The sequence below is a fragment of the Triturus cristatus genome, chromosome 10 (assembly GCF_964204655.1).
Source record: "Triturus cristatus chromosome 10, aTriCri1.1, whole genome shotgun sequence".
NCBI lineage: Eukaryota > Metazoa > Chordata > Amphibia > Caudata > Salamandridae > Triturus > Triturus cristatus.
The window spans coordinates 1122703471-1122721480 of NC_140593.1; the positions used below are offsets into that span (position 1 = coordinate 1122703471).

The window sequence follows — 18010 nt, forward strand, 5'->3', positions numbered from 1 at the left end:
CATATATTCATGTGGTGTATGATTCTACGCCTAAAGTTGACATAGGAAGCTTTTGGGGAGGTATACTATATTTGTAACCATGGTATGTCGTCGTTCAGGCCACTGTTATGTGTCTTCATTCGATATACTCATCGCTGTTCTCTTTCAAATTGTACTTTACTCATATTGATTCCTCGTCTGTGTTTTAGAACGTCTGGTATGATCCACTGTAATTCTGTATCTGTGTGGTATAGGTTCAAGTAGTCTTTTGTTAGGCACATAGATGTCTTTTTGCATCTGATGGTGCTGCTATGTTCATTGATTCTTAAACTAATCTTAAGTGTTGTCATATCAATATACTTTTTGTCACATGGGCACGTGATCTTATAGATCACGTTCACTGTATTGCAATTAGTATGGTGTTTTAATACCCAGGGATGGTCTGTCCCAGTGTCCACCAACTTCTGTTCTTTTGTATATGGGCATACAGAGCAATTACCACATGGGATCTGTCCCGTCACAGGTGGCAAATCTCAAAGTGTTCTGGGTTTTATCTCTGTATTCGTCTCATTTGGAATACATGTATGTACCAGTCTCTCCCTCAAGCTTGTACTTAGTTTGAATGAGAACAGTGGTAACTCCCTATCAATACCTGCTTTTTAGGTCTCGCCATGGAGAGGACCTTTTGGAATCGATTCCGCCAAAGCTGAATGCATGTGTGTCCAAATGGACAAAGATGGCTGGTTTCGCCATCCGCAAAGCTAAACATGCACGCGTAGGGACAAAAAAAAATGCACGCGCATGTTGACAGCCCAATGCCATTTTTGTCCCTACACGTGCATGGCGGCGTGCTTTTGCTTTCCCAGACAGGCTGAAGGGCCCAGCGGCAGTGCTGAGGAATCCGCCACGGCGCCCGCAGCCACCACTCGACCCCAGGAGCTGGCGCGAGGCTTCCCGCGAGCATTGCTTGTGTTGTACTGATAGGAATATGGACTGCTGAAAAGGTAGGGTCCCCAGTTTATGGGTCTCAATTGTACTCGGAGATTCATACCTACATGGCTACGGTCTGCTCTGCAGCATGCCATGCTGGAACAGAATACATCAAATGACTTCATGTGCACAGCACCCGCCGCAGCTCAGCGTGCTGTAAATGAGCATTGCTTAATTTATAAGGAGTGGAGCCTAGCCGCCTCCATAACCAACCCCGAAAGTGGTGTCGAAATTATTCTTGAAATACGAGGGTTAAGACGCACCCCTCTTCGCTCCCACGCGTTCATAAACTGCTTTCCAGTCACAATCACGGCCTGGACACAGCGGGTGAAATATAGATTATCTCAGCGAGGAAAGTTATCATGACGTCTCCTCCCCAGGATACATAACTTGCGAACACCTGAGGCAGGATAAAGTTATTAAGGTTCTTCCAAGCCGGAAAAGGTCTCTATAAGTCACCGCCGAGTTTACTGCCGGTGAGTGATCGTTCAAACCTCATAGTATTTAAAAAAATAATTAAATGGCACTATAAAGTCGTCACTATACGTATCAACAATTTAAATGCACTTTTAAGTGTTGCTTCAGCCATAAAAGATATGCGTGATTACCGTTTGAAACAAAATAATCCTGGGAAAAAGCAAAGGTTGCAACATTAATGGAAAAGCTCTGAATCTGCATGTCTCACTCCCTCTGCTCTCCTGTCCGCTCACACACACCCACTCTCCTGCGGATGCCTGATCCCACGAAAATGTTAAGGGCCGCGATCCACAAAACTGCTTTTAAATTTTTGTCCATATTTAAAAAAGGCTTAATATGAAAATGAAATTCACAGGTTGCACATTTTATTCATATGAACAGGTAGAATAGGCCCAGCAATGTTTTCACTTTTCTAAAAGGAAGCACGCATTTCATCATTTTTTGAAAAATATGCATATTTGACTTCTTATGCAGTACTTGATACTGCATTTCGGCAGTATTTTTCCCCTTGGAGAAATGCCTTTCGCTTCACCCACAGTGGCTTTGGAGGTATTCCAGTCTGATTCCTTCCCTGGACAGTGGGGTACTCCTGCCCATGACAAGTACTAGGACTATAAACGCATCCAGCAGCAGAAGATCCCTTAAAAAAGTTTGCACCCACGTTCTCACATGTTAGTGGCGTCCCTGCCTTAGACACCCCAACAACCCACCACAGTGAGAAAATGTACACACCTAGACCGATTTGCCACATTGGCAGAAATGTAAGTGCAAGTAAATCCACTTAGAATGGATTGTGAAAATTTGCACTCATAAAATATATTTGGTGTGCATAATGTTTTTTGATTTGGACCACAATTATTTTTATACCAGTGTGAAGTTAAATCGAACTAACAGGCAAATCGCAGTTATCATTACAGAAGAAACAAACATTGGCATAGCCAATAGGTCTCGCTTTTGGGTCATTATAAGTATTTAGTTATGCAGCACAATATCCTTGGTGCAACAACATCAACTGTTGCATGGCTAAACACTTATAAGGTCCCAAAGGCTATACCTATTGGCTATTTCAATGCTTGTTTAAGTATTGCCCAGTTCTTAGAGATTTTCCGCTTCACTGTGTTAGATGCTGGAGTGAAGGTAGTGACACAGGTAATCCTGTATTCTACCTCCTTTGTGTAAGTTTCAGGTAAGGCTTCCCGGTTGTTATTATGGGCTCGTTTCTTTGCTTAATTGTTCTGGATAGATATCTACATGCTCTAAGCCTCTTAGTATGTCTGCTTGTTCTTCTAAGGTAGCCATGTCTTTGCAGTTGCGTCTGATTCGCAAGAACAGTCCAAAGTGCAGGTTCGCCCTTAGTGATCTCCGGTGGTGACTGTTAAATCTTAATTTTGTCGGTTGTTTTTTCATGTACTTTGTTCACTATTTCATCACCCTGTGTAGTGATCTGGAAGTCCAGAAAGGGAAAGGAAGTTCTGTCCAGGGTGTGGGTGAACTGTAGAAACAGGTCCCTGGTGTTGATCCAAGAGCAGAATTCTGCTGCAAGAGTTTAATCTCCTCTCCAAACTATTAGGATATCATCAATATACCTGCGCCATAATCTGATGTTTGTGCAGTAAGGGTTTGAATCGTTATAGATGTGGTCGGTTTCAAACAGGTCAACATACAGGCATGCTAAGCTTAGGGCGAAAGTGCTGCCCATGGAAGTCCCTTTCACCTGATGGCATATGGTGTTTTCATATTTAAAGAAATTCTCAGTAAGGGCAATTCTCGCACAGTCAAGTACGAATGTCACCGAGGTAATGGTATCCATCTGTGTACCCCTGCTGAGGTTTTCAACAGTGATGAGGGTTTTCTCTTGAGGTATGGATGTATAGTCTCTATATCCACTGTCCTCAATAGATGCACATTGTTATCAATACTCAAGTTGCTAAGAAAGGACATCACTTCTTTAGTGTCTTTCAAATGTGATGGCATTGTCTTAACTAGTGGCCTCAGGAACCAATCGCAGAACTGGGATAGTGGTTCAAGGATAGAATTGATCCCAGACACAATGAGCCGGCCTGGTGGTGGAATTTTATTCTTATGCGGTTTAGGCAGAGTATAAAACATGGCCATCCTTGGATTCTCTGGGGTGAGAAATCTCGCATCATGTGCAGTGATCCAGGCCATATTTATAGCTTCCTCTACCATATACTTGATTTCATTAGTCAGACGTGGTGTGGAGTCCACTTCCAGGACCTCTGTAATTGGTTCTGTCTGATAACAGCTTTTTGCATTCTGTATCATACATCATACATCTGCCAGTTTTTTGACAATGTCACATATATTCCCCAGGGCATCTACAGCCTCTTTCTTTTATTGATATGCCATCAAAAACCATATTGATATGCATAACTTCTACCTCTCTAGAAACAACTTCTTCAAAGGTTTGTATTGATGCTGGGGTCATTTTTGATGGTAGTAAAAAGGTTGCTTTTTACCCTCAGGCCTGTATTCTTTATTTTCTCTGTGTCCTCTTCAGCTGTCTCACAGAAGAATGATTTCAGTCTGATCGTTCTTAAGAACTCAGATAGTTCAGCTCTGAGTTGGAACTTGTCAACTCTTAGAGTTGGTACAAAACCTATTCCCTTGTTTAGGACTCCCAACTCCGTTGTCGTAATCAGGGCTAGAAAAATCTGAAAAATGGTACTAGTCCTACAGGTCTAGTACCTTGAAAAATCTCCTCGCCCTAACAGTAACCCACTTGACCTCCGTCTCTGAAAGTGGAGCAAAAGTGACAAGATAACAAGATTTAAAGGCATCTTTATTGCTCATTTGCCCGCTACGTCTATTCTGTGCGAAAGAAAGTTGCAGTATTTTTGTGTTTGTGTGTAAGTGAATATTTATTTCACTGACGCTGCTTGTGGTATGTTTGTATTATACTCAGACAAATTTGCACATTTATTGCTTCATAAAGGAAATGCAACTTTTTTAGCTATATCATTTGACTAGGCAAGATAGTCTTCTGATTACCAATGTCCAGTATGTGCCTCTCGTTGCTGTTCTAGATTTCAATTACTTACTTGACAACCTATAGCATGGATATTAGAAATAAATGTTAAATCTAGAAAGAGAAGGCTGGGAGAAGCTAAGGGGAGAAATCGGGTAGGGGTGAGGGCAGAGATCTTTCTAAATCCATGTTTCTGTATTCTGGTAATGAATGGACAAATGCATGGTTTCCCTTTGCACGTTTTGTGAATACTTCAGTATTTCCCATTACTTAACTTCTCCCATGTCTCACTCTTCCCAGTAGTGCACCCAACATTTATGGTGTTCTGCTTTCCCCGATCTTCCACCAATTAACATTTTTACATTTGTGACACCTATTGAGTGTCAGCAGAATTTCTTTGCTAATTCCTTTTATTTAGGAACAGTAGCATATCAAACAGAAATGATTTACACAGCAGGGATAATGGTGCATAGCTCAGTGAGAAGGTTATGGGTAACATAGTTTAGACACATGAATTGTAGAGTTGTGTAATTGTCTTACTGTGAGTTCCAATGTAAAGAGTCTAGAAGATGGAAGGAACAGTGTTTTGATGCACCAGCGCCTGGCTTGGATGTCACTACAAGGTTGAGGATGAGTTTTACCCATCATAAATTTCGATTGGGTGTGTATCAGAATGGGATATCAAAGAGGTAAGTTGGGGCCAGACCATTTAAAGGTTCGGAAACCAGTTTTGGTGACTTGTTTAGGGCACTTTTCTTGCCCGTGAGCCAGAGGTCTTGGTGTCAGAATGCTGAAGCTTGGGTAATCTGTAGCAAAATGTATAACTTTATCTACAGTTGCGAAGGATTAATGGGGAGACTAACTGAAAAACTATTACAATAGTCGAGTCTCCAGAATACTAGTGATTTGATTAGTTTTAGCTATGTTGAACGATGTATGTGAGCGTATCTTGCATGTTCAGTAATTGGAGACATGTTGGTGTGACTGTCCTAGTAATAGAGGTCTAAATTTTAATGGATGGCCTAAAGAGAACCCCACCATTTCTGGTCGAGGAGGCAAAGTTCACACAATTTGGGGGCTGGGGAGATCTTTCCTTCACTGTTTTGTATAACCTACCCGACCCCTCATTCCATTGCCAGATGAAGCAATCCCGCTCTGTGTTGGTTGGACTGTTGGGGTGTGGAAGTTGAGCTGAACTCATTCTGCTTGAGATGGGAGCATTGTGGGTGTCTTACCTGTTGAATGAAGAGCTTGCCTTACTAGAAATGGACCTTACTTCAGTGCTCGATGATGCAAAGTTTAGGACCTTCATTTTAAAGGAGTATAGTATCGTTGACCATAATGCCATCCAATGTCTGATAGTAGTGAGGCAGTTTGTGGTGTGTGATCAGGGGAAGGGTGTATGGGAGGTCCCTAATCAGAAGGTACTGCAAGAGGTAATAATCATAGAGTGAGAAACGGAGTGGGCCCAAGACATTTAAGGTGCTTGCTTCCGCCCTTTCAAACTCTGCCACTTCCTATCAGAAACATCGCCAACCTTCTGTCTTTTAGAAGGGCCGTGACTCTTCTGTTGATCTAGCATTCTTCCAGGCATCCATCCTCTCCACCTCATTTAAAACTGGGACGTCCTTATGCCAGGACAGCCATGTGCTTAACATAACAGAGCCATGTGCAATGCCAGCTGGTAGAGGGGTGGACGTTTGTCTTGGTGTCCAGGCAATTGAGAATAAGTGGTTGCAGAGGCAAGAGGCGAGCTGTTTATGTGTGAGGCCATTTACAATGATCTTCAAATGAAGGTTGAAGGGTGGCTTGTGAAGCAGTGGGAATGGTTTTGAGCATTGTGTCCAGGGAATAAATACCCTCTCGCATTCCTTTGTTTTTTATTTTGGGTGGAGGAGTGAAATGGTGAAATGTTCTAAGTAGAGAGCTGCAGGTGATTTGAATACCCCTTCCCCTTAACTCACTTGCCTGCGTCCTATCAGTCAGAACTGCTTTTAGGATTTTCTTTTGTACAACAGAAAGGAATTATGGGTTTAAGGCACTTTGGTGGTGTAGTTTATGAGAAGACATTTGTTACAACTTATCTTGGCATAACGGTATCTCGCAATCTTGAGGAACTGATGAGGGCCAATTATGGGCGCATTAGACTCCATAACTTAGAAAATAACGAGATGGATTGCACTGCCCCTGTCCATGGCCAGAAGGACCTCCCTGATTAAAATGGTCATATTGCCCAAACTTTTATATCTCTTTGTAAACATTCCCTACGTCCCTAGCCGCTACTTCTTCTCTGCCCTAAAAACACAGCTCATAAGACTTACCTGGGGAGGGAAACAGGCCAGATTACGATGGGACACCCTCACGCGCCCCTACTGTGATGGAGGGTTTGGAAAACCAGATATGGAACTATACTTTAGCTGCGCACAAGCCCACTTCGCCGTCTATTGGATGAAACCCACCTGTTACATGCTCCACCTGGTAATAGAGGATGGCTACATGGCCCCCGTCCCCTGCACCGCATACCTCAGTACCCCTGCTGTCCCGCGCCGCCTTGCTGCTACTACCGTTCAGTGCACCACTAGTGCCTGGCATGACTTAACCACTGCCACACAATGCGCATTAATGTACTCCCCGCTTTTACCCCTCCCCGGGAGAGCTGATGTTCCTGTAACTCAAGAAGGAGGATGACGCCGGCTTCTTTGCTAATTGTCCATACAAACGTGGGGGCAGCTCTACACAGACGGCAAATTCCGCACAAGCGAAGACTTCTTTGGCGACACTGATCCCACCCCCCTGGAGAGATTTTACTATATTAGACTGCACCAGGATGTGAAAACCATCGCATCTGAATTCCCGCTAGAGACCCCCATCATGGTCCCGCTGCACGCACTTTTACAGTAAACGGCCCCTGCACATGTGCTTTCGCTACTGTACCGCGCGGTCCAATCCAACAGGGAACACTAAACGCGGCCTGCCCGCTGTGGTTGTAGGCAGCTTGCTGTCTACTTTCCCACCTGTACATTACATTCTTTTCATATTGCTGAAACACACCGCCGGCCTGATTAAGGATGTATGCAGCGTGCTAAGGTTTTGTACCCATTTCTTTACCTTGAATAAAGGTTTTTAAAAACAATATATATATTTCCAGCCATGCTGAAAATAATGTGATGCAATAAAATGTATAACATTAGCGAGCCAGAGGAAGTAGATGCTTTCATATTGCAAATGGATAGATGAGCTATCATCCGCTGGAGTTCTATAAAATGTTAAGAATAGATATAAAATGTTATGAATAGATCTTTGTGTGATGTAGATAGGCTGTTTCTTTTCCTTGTTTTTCTCCCTCTTCTCTCTCATTTCGTAACGGGGGCTCACGAAGGGCGGACTGTATCGCCCAAGAGGTAGAGAGGGGATTTCCTGGGGGGGAGAGGGGCACTGGGAGTGGGGTGCAGTGGGTGAAAAATACAAGAAAAATTGTCCTCATTAAGCTAGTTTCCGATATCTTTTTTTTTGGGGAGGGGGGGGGGGCAGTTGGGCCTAACAAGACAAGGGGATGGACTTAAGATCTATATAAGACAATCTGATCCTATAAAATAGAGTATGGATAACATAAAAGTAGTTAGTCTATTAACTTGGAATGTAAATGGGATAGGATCTAGGAAGCATATGTCGCGGGTCGTTGAATCTTTAAAGGACAGCGAGGTTCAGATAATATTACTGCAAGAGACCCACCTGGAAAGAATTGAGTGTAAGCAATGTTTTGAAAAACTTAGATGGGTGCAGGAGTTTATGCTGAGATCAGAGAGGAAGTACCAGGGGAGGCGCTATAATTATTAAGAGTAATAATGAAATAAGATTAGTCAAGTATGAATCAGATTTTTCAGGTAGGTTGCTAGTGGCAACTCTTTTAGTTCAAGGCAGACCACTAGTGTGTGCGCTATACTATGGGCCGAATAATGATGACCCAGATTCCCTGGAAAAGTTGGAGTCCTGTCTATTGGAGACGACAGCCCCTATTATATTAGGAGGAGATTTTAATTTAGTTTTGAATAAAGGATTGGATAGGACTTCAAAAGTAAAGTATACCAACCCGCCGAAAACGTTTTCTAGACTGATAAGCATTATGAAAGAATTTAATTTAGTCGATATATGGAGTATTAAGAAAAAGGGGATGAGGGAGTTCATTTTTTTATTATTAAGAAGTATAGGCACCACTCCCGTATAGATTACTTCTTATTAGATCAAGAGCTATGTGGGGAGGTGGTAGACGTAACCCATATCCCAGCAATAGTGTCTGACCACTCTGCTGTAGTATTATCATTGAGGTATCTTCAAAAAGAGGAGAATAGAAGGTGGACATTAAATAGGGCGATTCTTTTAGACGAGAATGTAGTGGAAGATTTGAGGGAAAAATCTGAGAGCTACTTTAGTGTTAACAAGGGCTCAGCAGAAGGAAATATAGTATGGGATGCTTTTAAGGCATATTTAAGGGGAGCCCTAAAATCTGTTATGGTAGGGAAAAGTCGAGCGGAGAAGCAGGAAAGGGAGAATAGAATTAAATAGATTAAGAATAAAGAAGGGGAACTACAGAAGGCGTCCATGGAGGATTCAAATAGAGTACAGGCCCTAAGCTAAGAGCTAGAGGGGCTACAAGTCGCGTTCTGGGCAAAGATGGATAAAAAATCACTTGATAGGTGGAAGGTGAGTAAACTCCAGCATTTTGCCTATGGAGAAAATTGTGCATCACTATTAGCTTTGAAGGCAAAGGCAGATAGGGCAAGGAATACAATCCGGGAGTTAACTAGTAGAGAATCTGGATAGGTATTGAACGTTAATTCTGATATATGTAGAGAGGCCTGTAGTTTTATGAAAGACTTGTATAGAGATGATATTCTACCTAGTCAAGAAGACATAAAGGAGTGGCTTGGTCTGACGTTACTTCCATGGTAAACTATAGAGCAACAGAAAGCCTTAGAAGGAGAGATTAAGGAGGAGGAGATAAGAGCTCAGTGTAAGAAAATGGTTAAGGGAAAGGCAGCTGGACTGGATGGTTTTCCAGTGGAGGATTTTCTTTGTATTATGGGCACAGTAATTCCTGTCTTACAAGTCTTATTTAATGAGATCTATATGAGTGGGAAGAAGGTCCCTGAATCCTGGTCAGAGGCTACAGTCACCCTGATTTTGAAATCAAATAAGCATCAGCAGAAAATAGATTCATATAGATCGATTTCCTTATTAAATACATGAGGTTATTTACCCTAATCAAAGAGGCTTTATAGCAGGGAGGCAGCTGAATGAATTGACATTTCAGCTGTTGGGAGCTATAGATATTGCGGAGGCTCGGAAATTACCTTTGACCATAGTGGCAGTGGATGCAGCTAAAGCTTTTGACCAGGTACACTGGCCATACCTGTGGGAGGCTTTGCTAAGTTTTGGTTTTCCACAGAATATAGTAAGGGCGGTGCAAAGTTTGTACTGTAGTCCTAAAGCCAGGGTGCTGATAAACGGGAAGCTGTCAGATTGGTTTGAAATCTTTAGAGGGACAAGGCAGGGTTGCCCCCTTTCCCCGCTTCTTTTTAATATATATATATATATATATATATATATATATATATATATATATATATATATATATATATATATATATATATATATATATATATATATATATATATATATATATATATATATTGAGCCACTAGCCAATTTGATAAGGGAAGATACCGCTATTCTCCCTTTTACAACTGAAAACCATTATTGACTGTTTTCATGCTTTTGTGATTCTTCAGCAGCTCATATTGTGTTTAGTTAATATGTTTTAATCTGTTCAGGACTGCATAAAGCCAATTAAAGTCGAGAAGAAGCCTGGAAAATCAACAGCAAAGATCCGGATCGAAGATGATGGGAATTACTTTCAGGTTAACCAGGTCAGACAATTTTTCTTTTGATCGACGTCTGTCAGAACCTCAAGGAGACTGCTTACTGCTTTTCATACAAGTCTGCTCACCTAGCTAATTAGTTTGAGGGTCAAATTTTGGCCTCATCATGACAGGTGTTATTTCCTGGTTTGATCTGTGCTTTTCAAGCATAGTTCCTTCAGTCTTCATGCCCAGGAAACTCTAAGCCTGTGATATTAGATTGAATGTGTTGCACTGTTTAAGTGCTAGTTTGACCGTCATTTAGATGACTTATAAGATTTTCCTCTTCCTAGATCTGCTGTAGCTTAGGCAAATGGATTCCCAAATGGCAATGTGTATAAATCAACTGAAATAGATAGTTAACTTGGCTTGTTAAAATATAACTCTCTTGTCTGTCTTAACCGCCATTCCCCGTACAGGGTCTGTTGCAGTGTTTCTACATTACATTGTTAAGTCTGTAAAGGAAACTTGTGTGGTGAACACTCTGCATCTTGATCATTCTAGTGATGAAGAAACAGGTGGTTTGGTCATGTGGTTACACCCCACTGCCCCCCTTGCGATGAAAACAGACTTACTGAGATTGTCCTACTGCCTTATATGGCATTCAGTAAGGTATCTGAGCAAGTACTCGGTTGTTTTCTTGTGAAAGGTAATCTCTCTGAAAACACTCCTGCCTGACCTAGACCTTCCTTGAGTACATAGGGAAATAGGAATTAAGTCATCAGTGTGTTGTATGTCACAAAATCCGAGGATATATACTGCATTGTTTCTGTTACTCCAAACATTCATAAGTTAAAAAAAATAAAAGCATACATACTGAATAGAGGAGCTTTGTGTCCGCTTTCTTCATCCATTAGTCTATTCATCTGTCATTCACATTTTGTGGCAAAGGTCAGCCTACACCAGCCATTGATTTTCTTGAACTATGAGTGACTAAATAATTTTTTCATATCCTCCCAATAAGAAGTGCTTACAGTGCCAGGGCTAGTATGCCATAACTTAACTTTGACATAGCATTTTTATTTCCATTCTTTATCATTGTGTTCTTTTGTAGTTATCCTTCAGTGTTTGAACAAGGTCTTCAGTTTACAGTAATTTAAAGCGAATAGAAACTTTCTTAATGCCAATAACAATCCTCTTTTCCTGTGATTTTCCTAAAACTGAAAAGAAATTCTGAACCTGTACACCTTCTTGTTAGGAAGCACCCATACTCTTCTATTAAGATGATATGCAACCTTTTTTTATTTAATGTACCTATTTTATAAAAATATATATAGGCCTCATGTTTAGGCAGCAGCTTGTATTTGTTTTCCATTTTATATTATTTGTGGCATATGCTTGCATTAATAACTGTGAACACTGCAGCAGCTTGCCACGGTCTGATGTATTGGCTTTGCAGTACTTGATTTAGTAAACGCAATTACATAGAGCACTGTCCTGAAAGTCAGTCTGTCTCTGTCTTTCTTTCTCTCTCACCCCCCCCCCGCTTCCCTCTTTCTTCCAGTTAATCTTTTCTAGTCCGCTACAAAACAGCAGCCCTCATGCAAAAGGTGAGAAGGGAGCTTTAGCTGGCAGTTGGAGAAGGATGCAAATGGAGGCTGATGCGACAACTTTATCACCATGCCCCATGATGATATTTTGCTGTGGTGTATCGTATTCATTCAGCATTCGGTCCTTTTATGTTATTGTAGTTTTACTGTAAGTAAATGTGCAGGGTCATCGTCTTCATTTAAATTCCATGGCTATGTATACTAAAGGTTTGTCCAGGTTTCAGCTATGATAAAAAGAGATCCTAACTATAAAAACCTGCAGATGGTGGAGCAGCTACTGACTTCCTGTTTTTCTTTTTCAGGATGGTGGAGCCCAGAAGCTTGAGAAGGCAAAGATCACTCTGAACGACTGCTTAGCCTGCAGTGGCTGTGTGACATCAGCAGAAAGCGTATTAATCACACAGCAAAGCCACGAGGAGATTTTCAAAGTATTGAAGTCGAACAAGGTAATTGACAACTGGTTTAAGAATAGTTGGATGCTGCAATATTTATAAAATTTTGCAATGTGTAACAGTACGGGTGAAGGTTTGCAGAAGTCAAATGTAAACGCGAACAGAAGAGCATTTCTTTGGAAAGTGTTTTGAAGTCTTGGGTAGAATTACAATTGAAAAGGTCCAACAGATGGCAAAGCAAAGAGGCAGCAAACTGTACACAAATGTACCTGAAGCTTTAGCTGCAGACAGCTTACAAATGTGGAATTCACTGACTTGCATGGTTTCTGTGCAGCTGCTATTGGATTTTTCCTTAGAAAAGGACTTTGTTTGCAGGTGCATCCCATTATCGTCCGTCCGGGTTATCAAATCCATAATAAATCTTGCACACTCCCCATATTTCCCTAAATGTCCTCGGGTAACTTCTATGTACGTCGACTGTTCAGTTGTTCTACATTACACTGCGTACGTGCCATATAATAGTTTCCCCACTCCCTTGCAATGTCATGTTTGGCCATCTTGAGTCGAAGAAAACAAAGTAGGAGTTTGTTTTTGTGCTAAGTTAATATTTTTAGTTATTGCCAGTTTTATGAACTGGAGCATCATAGGGACGCTTGGACCTAGTTTTTTCAACATTTCTTTAATTTTTTCACTTCAATACATCTGGGTAACCCTTCAATCCCAGAGTGTGTGCAGAGATTACCCTATCCTTCCTCACATTTCAGGCTCCTACTACGTACACAACCTAATCCTGTTGCAGTAAGCTGTGTGTAGGATTTTTAATTTGATGAGCTGTCAGCCAGCACTGGTGCTTCAGCGCAGACTCCCAATACACATCTTCAAATGTTCCTCTGTTTTTTTCCCACAAGCTTCTCAGAAATGGTAGACTGTCAGATGGCCCTAGGCAGCCTTATTTTCATGACCCTGTATTCTAGGGTGGGGGTATCTAAGGTAGATTTGGCCAATGAACTAAACATGCCAGTGCAAGTCTCATCTGTATTTAACTAAATCATTGGGAGGGTGACCTATTGTATTCTTCTTACATTTGATAAAAAATCTTCAGTTCATCCTCTCCACATATATCATCGAACAGTGACCTGTAAATGTTGTCCCTTCTTTGAAATCCTTTTAGCTTGGGTACATCATTCAGTGCTGTGGCCACCCACAAGAGTGTTCCTTTCATGATCTTTCAGTGCCAGCCTGTGAGGGTTGTGGCTTTGTGTCATTGCTTGTGGTGATTTGCATGAATTCTCCCTCCCCCTCCAAATTTACATGTTGTAGATGTGTGGTCTCTGCAATGGGTAGTCTGTAGCCGTATGTGTGAGACCTCCACTGGACCAAGACCCCAATCGTTAATTACTCGTGTGCCTAATGTGTTGAAAATATTTTTAGTTGGGGATCTCCCATCTGATTGTAAGGTCTGGGTTTCTGTCAAGTTTTTAAAGATTTTTTTTTAAAGCATGTATCGGAGATGGGATATGGACTGTTTTGAAGTATGTGTAGCAGTTTGGCTAGTGTTAGAATTTTAAATGTGACCACTCTTCCCAACATTCTGATAGGAAGTTTGACGTCTCCCCACATTTTCACTTAAATTATTCAGAAGGCTCGTCTAAATTGCCCTTGAGATTCCGATCCTTATCTATACTAAGTTCTTTCCCAAGGTATTTTTAACCTCTCCTCAGTTAATTTAATGGCCTCAGTTTGTATCTCTTTGTCCCATTCGTTTATTTTCAACACAGTGGATTTACTCCAATTAATCTGGTACTCTGTTACCCAAACTTGTGGAAAATTCAAAGCAACTACAGAATTTTCTGGTGTTGCTCTCTCCTGTCTGGGAGGATATCATCAAAGTGGAGTGATATTCTAATATCTAACTAGCTGCCCTGCTTCAGTCCCTCTATTTAAGGTACTGCATTCACTCAACAATTCTGAGATGCAAAAGCTAGTGCAAATAGGTTTATCCACTCTTATTACTTCTGTCTTGTGCCCCATTTAAAACGTTCCCACTCTTAGCCTTATAACATGCTGCTGAGACCAAGGGTCTTTTAGGACAAGCCAGGGGTAGCAAGAGCTACCCTTGGTGGCTCCTAGTAGATGTCCATGCAAGTGTCTTGTCCATCTGACCCGAAAGAGTCTACAAGTTGCTTCCTGGTAAAGTATTGCGGCCTGATGGGCATCTGTATTTCTTCCATGGTAAAGTATCCACACATTATGGACTTCAAGGCTTCTTTAGGTCCGTTCATGCTTAAAAGGTCAGTGGTCCCCTTGATATAAGATTTATGAACTGTACATTTTTGAAAAAATATAAAGTTTGAACCAATACCTGTTGGAGAAGTGCCATATATAGTCAAGTGTTTTCATGTGGGTAAGTGCAGCAAACACCCTGACCAACTTGCTTCCAAATAAGCTAGAGGCCCTAGAAGTTAAAACTTCTCTATGGGTAGCAAGGATATTGTGCCACGTTGTTCTTGTCATATTTGGGCAAATATCAATTCATGCAGAAGATGGTTCTGCTTTGCGGCATGAGTTAAATGGAAGCTGAGTAATATTAAGTGAGGCAGCCAATGCTGTCACCTACTATTTCTACATCTTGCAGCCCTCAGGCATCAACTATTTGCAAGAAGAGATATGAGCTGGGAATTGGAGTTAAGGACTGCTTGCCTAATTTTACAGTTTCTGAAGTCTGTTTTCTCCTGTGTTGTGAAAAGTTGCTTGATGTCTCCAGTTCAGTTGAGAGAGATTGGGTTTGTATTGGATTATTTTACTCTGACATAAATGGTGTCTCCCCTCAAGGTGCAACTCACTTAGCGTGAGGCACATTAAGCACAAGAATGGTAATAGCTAATTATTGGTATAATAGCCAACCCCTTCACTGTTTTTCTAATGGGGTGGGTGAACAATTACGCTCCACCGGCGGAGTTCATGGAGTTTTGCCCACTCTGTGCTCCGCTTGCAGCACAGAGTTCTGGCAAAATTCTGCCAACCGCTGTGTGGCGGAGTTTTTCCTCACAAGGAGCTCGCCAACGTGAGGTTGGTCATTGGGAGCAAGAATTTGTGTCCCCTAGTGCAATTCTCAAGCTCTAGAACCCCTCTCTGCAAGATTTGTCAATGTGTGAGGTCACGGCAGGTCACCCTCTGGTGTGCTGCATGGTGCCATTCGCACTGATTTTACAGCATGGATCAAGCTCCTGGTGCAAACAATCGGAGCAATCAGCGTGACGTGCCAAAATTCCACAACTTGCGGAACTCTGCAGAATCTCGCTAATTTTTTAGGTAATTCCACAGAATTCTGCGGAGTGAAACTCCGTGAGTTCCGCCCACCCCTATTTTCGTAAGTGGTTGAAAGGTCATACCGATTTCATAATTTTCCCGACTGCATGCATATTTTGATGTGTAATACCTTGGTAAAAATGATCCAATTATAAAGTGCTGACTGGCTGCATTCATTATTCCACCTTGACAAGGGAATCGAATGCAATTTATTTGTAACTTCTAAAAAGTATTTTAAATAAATAATTGTTTGAAAATTCATATTTAACACCTTACCTAATAGTTCATATTGTGACTTTATATGGAAACAAACTCTGTGACGCAGTAGCAATGAAAGCATTTGACACCAAATGCTTTCTTCTTCCCAGAATGCAGATCCCAGCCAACAGAAACTGGTGGTGGTTTCAGTTTCACCGCAGTCATGGGCATCACTCGCTGCACAGTATGACCTGACCATGGAAGAGACTGCCAAGAAACTCACAGGGTTCTTGAAAAGCATTGGTAAGTGGCTGAAACAATTACCAAAGGAAGATTAAGGATGACCATAAGAGCAAATTTAGTCCAGTAGCCCCCGAAAACAAGAAGCCTGTAACACAAAGGGTTTACTAAATACTCAAAGTTCATGTATTCAAATAGTCTTAAAATCTATTTAATTACAACAAAATAATTTCTATAAAGCACACAACAACCCGAACATTCTTAAAACACCTAAATGGTTTGTCACTATCACACAACGGCATTTGGCTTAAAATCCTCAACCTACAGGTTCGACAAAGATCTTCTTATTAGGCTTATTAATGACAATGTTAATAAGTCCAGTGTTTTTCTTTTTATCTCCCTTTGAGAGACCCTCCTGGTTACAACCGAAGTATCTAGTCTTTCACTGTCCTTGTTCCATACATTTATCTTCAATTATCTGTATGTTTTAACTTCCGACCAGCTCGTAAATTCCTAGCACTCTAGTACTTTCATAAACTTTTAAGATCAAATGAAGGTTATAGGGTCAAACATGTGCTCCAAATGGTTTTTATTTTTCTTATTGTGACTGTTCTTAAAAATATTTGGAATAATAATGTACATTTATGAATGTCTTTTTATAGTGTGCTTTTATGGTGAGATTTGTTGCACCGAATAAAGCTGATTTTGATTTGATTTGTCTTCAGTTAAAACAAGGAATTGCCGCTTTTTTTCCACTTACTACTCTCCAGCCAGCTCCAGTCTAGAGGGTGATCTCTTCTTGGTTTTACCTCTCAGATTTTTTACCGCTGCCCTCTTGAGGGTGAGGGACGGGGTTGCCCTTTCACCCATGGCGTTTTACCTCTGATCTATTATGCATTCATCTGCTGCCTAGATGTACTAACTGCCCTGTTATATGTTTTAATATTTGTTTTGCATTATATGAGTATATTGAAATAAATCATTCATGTTGTTTGCAGTGCTTTCATGTATTACCTTCTACCATGCAATTGTAACAGTTTATTTCAAATGTGTATCTCATTGTTATCTTTTTCGTGTGTCCGTCCTATGATGTCTTCTTCCCTTGTAATGTCATCTGAGAACTAGTGATTCTTCTTTTGCATGTTTCACTATGGGCTAATAGCTTTTACTGTCTTCCAGCTTCTTGTAATCACAAAATATTAAGACATTCAAATGAATGTACATAGTGTCTTTGAGTCTGCCCCCTTCAACTATTGCTCGGGTTAAGTGTTAGTCACAAGTTGGATCACACTGCAGAACATAGATGGAGCAAAGAGTGAGCCCCGTTCGGCCATTAGTTATTCACATTTGCATATGCCTGCTGGTCAGTCATTCAGTGTTTGGGATATAAAGCAGTGTGAGAGACAGCATATTGATTCTTTATATTGGAGTTTGCAGAGAAGTCAGCCTCTTGCATCGTTGACATACCAGCCATGTTAGGGGGGAACACTTTCCACATGAACAGAAACACAAACCACAGAGGAGGGACATGCTTACTTGAAGTGGAATCTAGATAAGCACATGGAATTTAGATAAGCACATACATTTGCCCCTGTAGCATTCGGTCAGTCAGCAAGTGAAGACTCGCCTAACCTCTTCTTCTGAAAGACATTCATGCTGGTAAGTAGGCACCCAGTGGTGTTCTGTATGCACAAGGGCCGTAACCAGGATAGGTATGCGTCGAAGGTTTTAAATTTTCGTAGTAGACAATGAGAAATATATTAATTTAGGCTGTATATACAATGTTGTGTTTTCGTGTTATTTATACTGTTAACATTTACCTGTGCTAATGACCTAATAATTCTGATAGTGGTTCAAATATATATATATTATACACTCCACTCACTGGGCAATTATAATCAACCATAACTTCTGTAAGTCTATGTTTTACCTATTGTTTTTCCCTTTTTCGGGGCTGAGAAAGGGGCC

At 41.1% G+C, this 18010-nt stretch overlaps 1 protein-coding gene across 3 annotated transcripts in view; it reads left to right on the forward strand.

Annotated features, from left to right (window-relative positions):
- CIAO3 (cytosolic iron-sulfur assembly component 3) overlaps positions 1–18010 on the forward strand; it is a 127391-nt gene that overhangs the window by 20138 nt on the left and 89243 nt on the right. For all 3 annotated transcript variants that reach the window (XM_085629356.1, XM_085629358.1, XM_085629357.1), the window contains exons 3-5: positions 10267–10362; positions 12206–12349; positions 15973–16105. In XM_085629356.1, coding sequence (XP_085485482.1) covers positions 10267–10362; positions 12206–12349; positions 15973–16105 — 373 coding nt within the window. The remainder of the gene's footprint in view (positions 1–10266; positions 10363–12205; positions 12350–15972; positions 16106–18010) is intronic.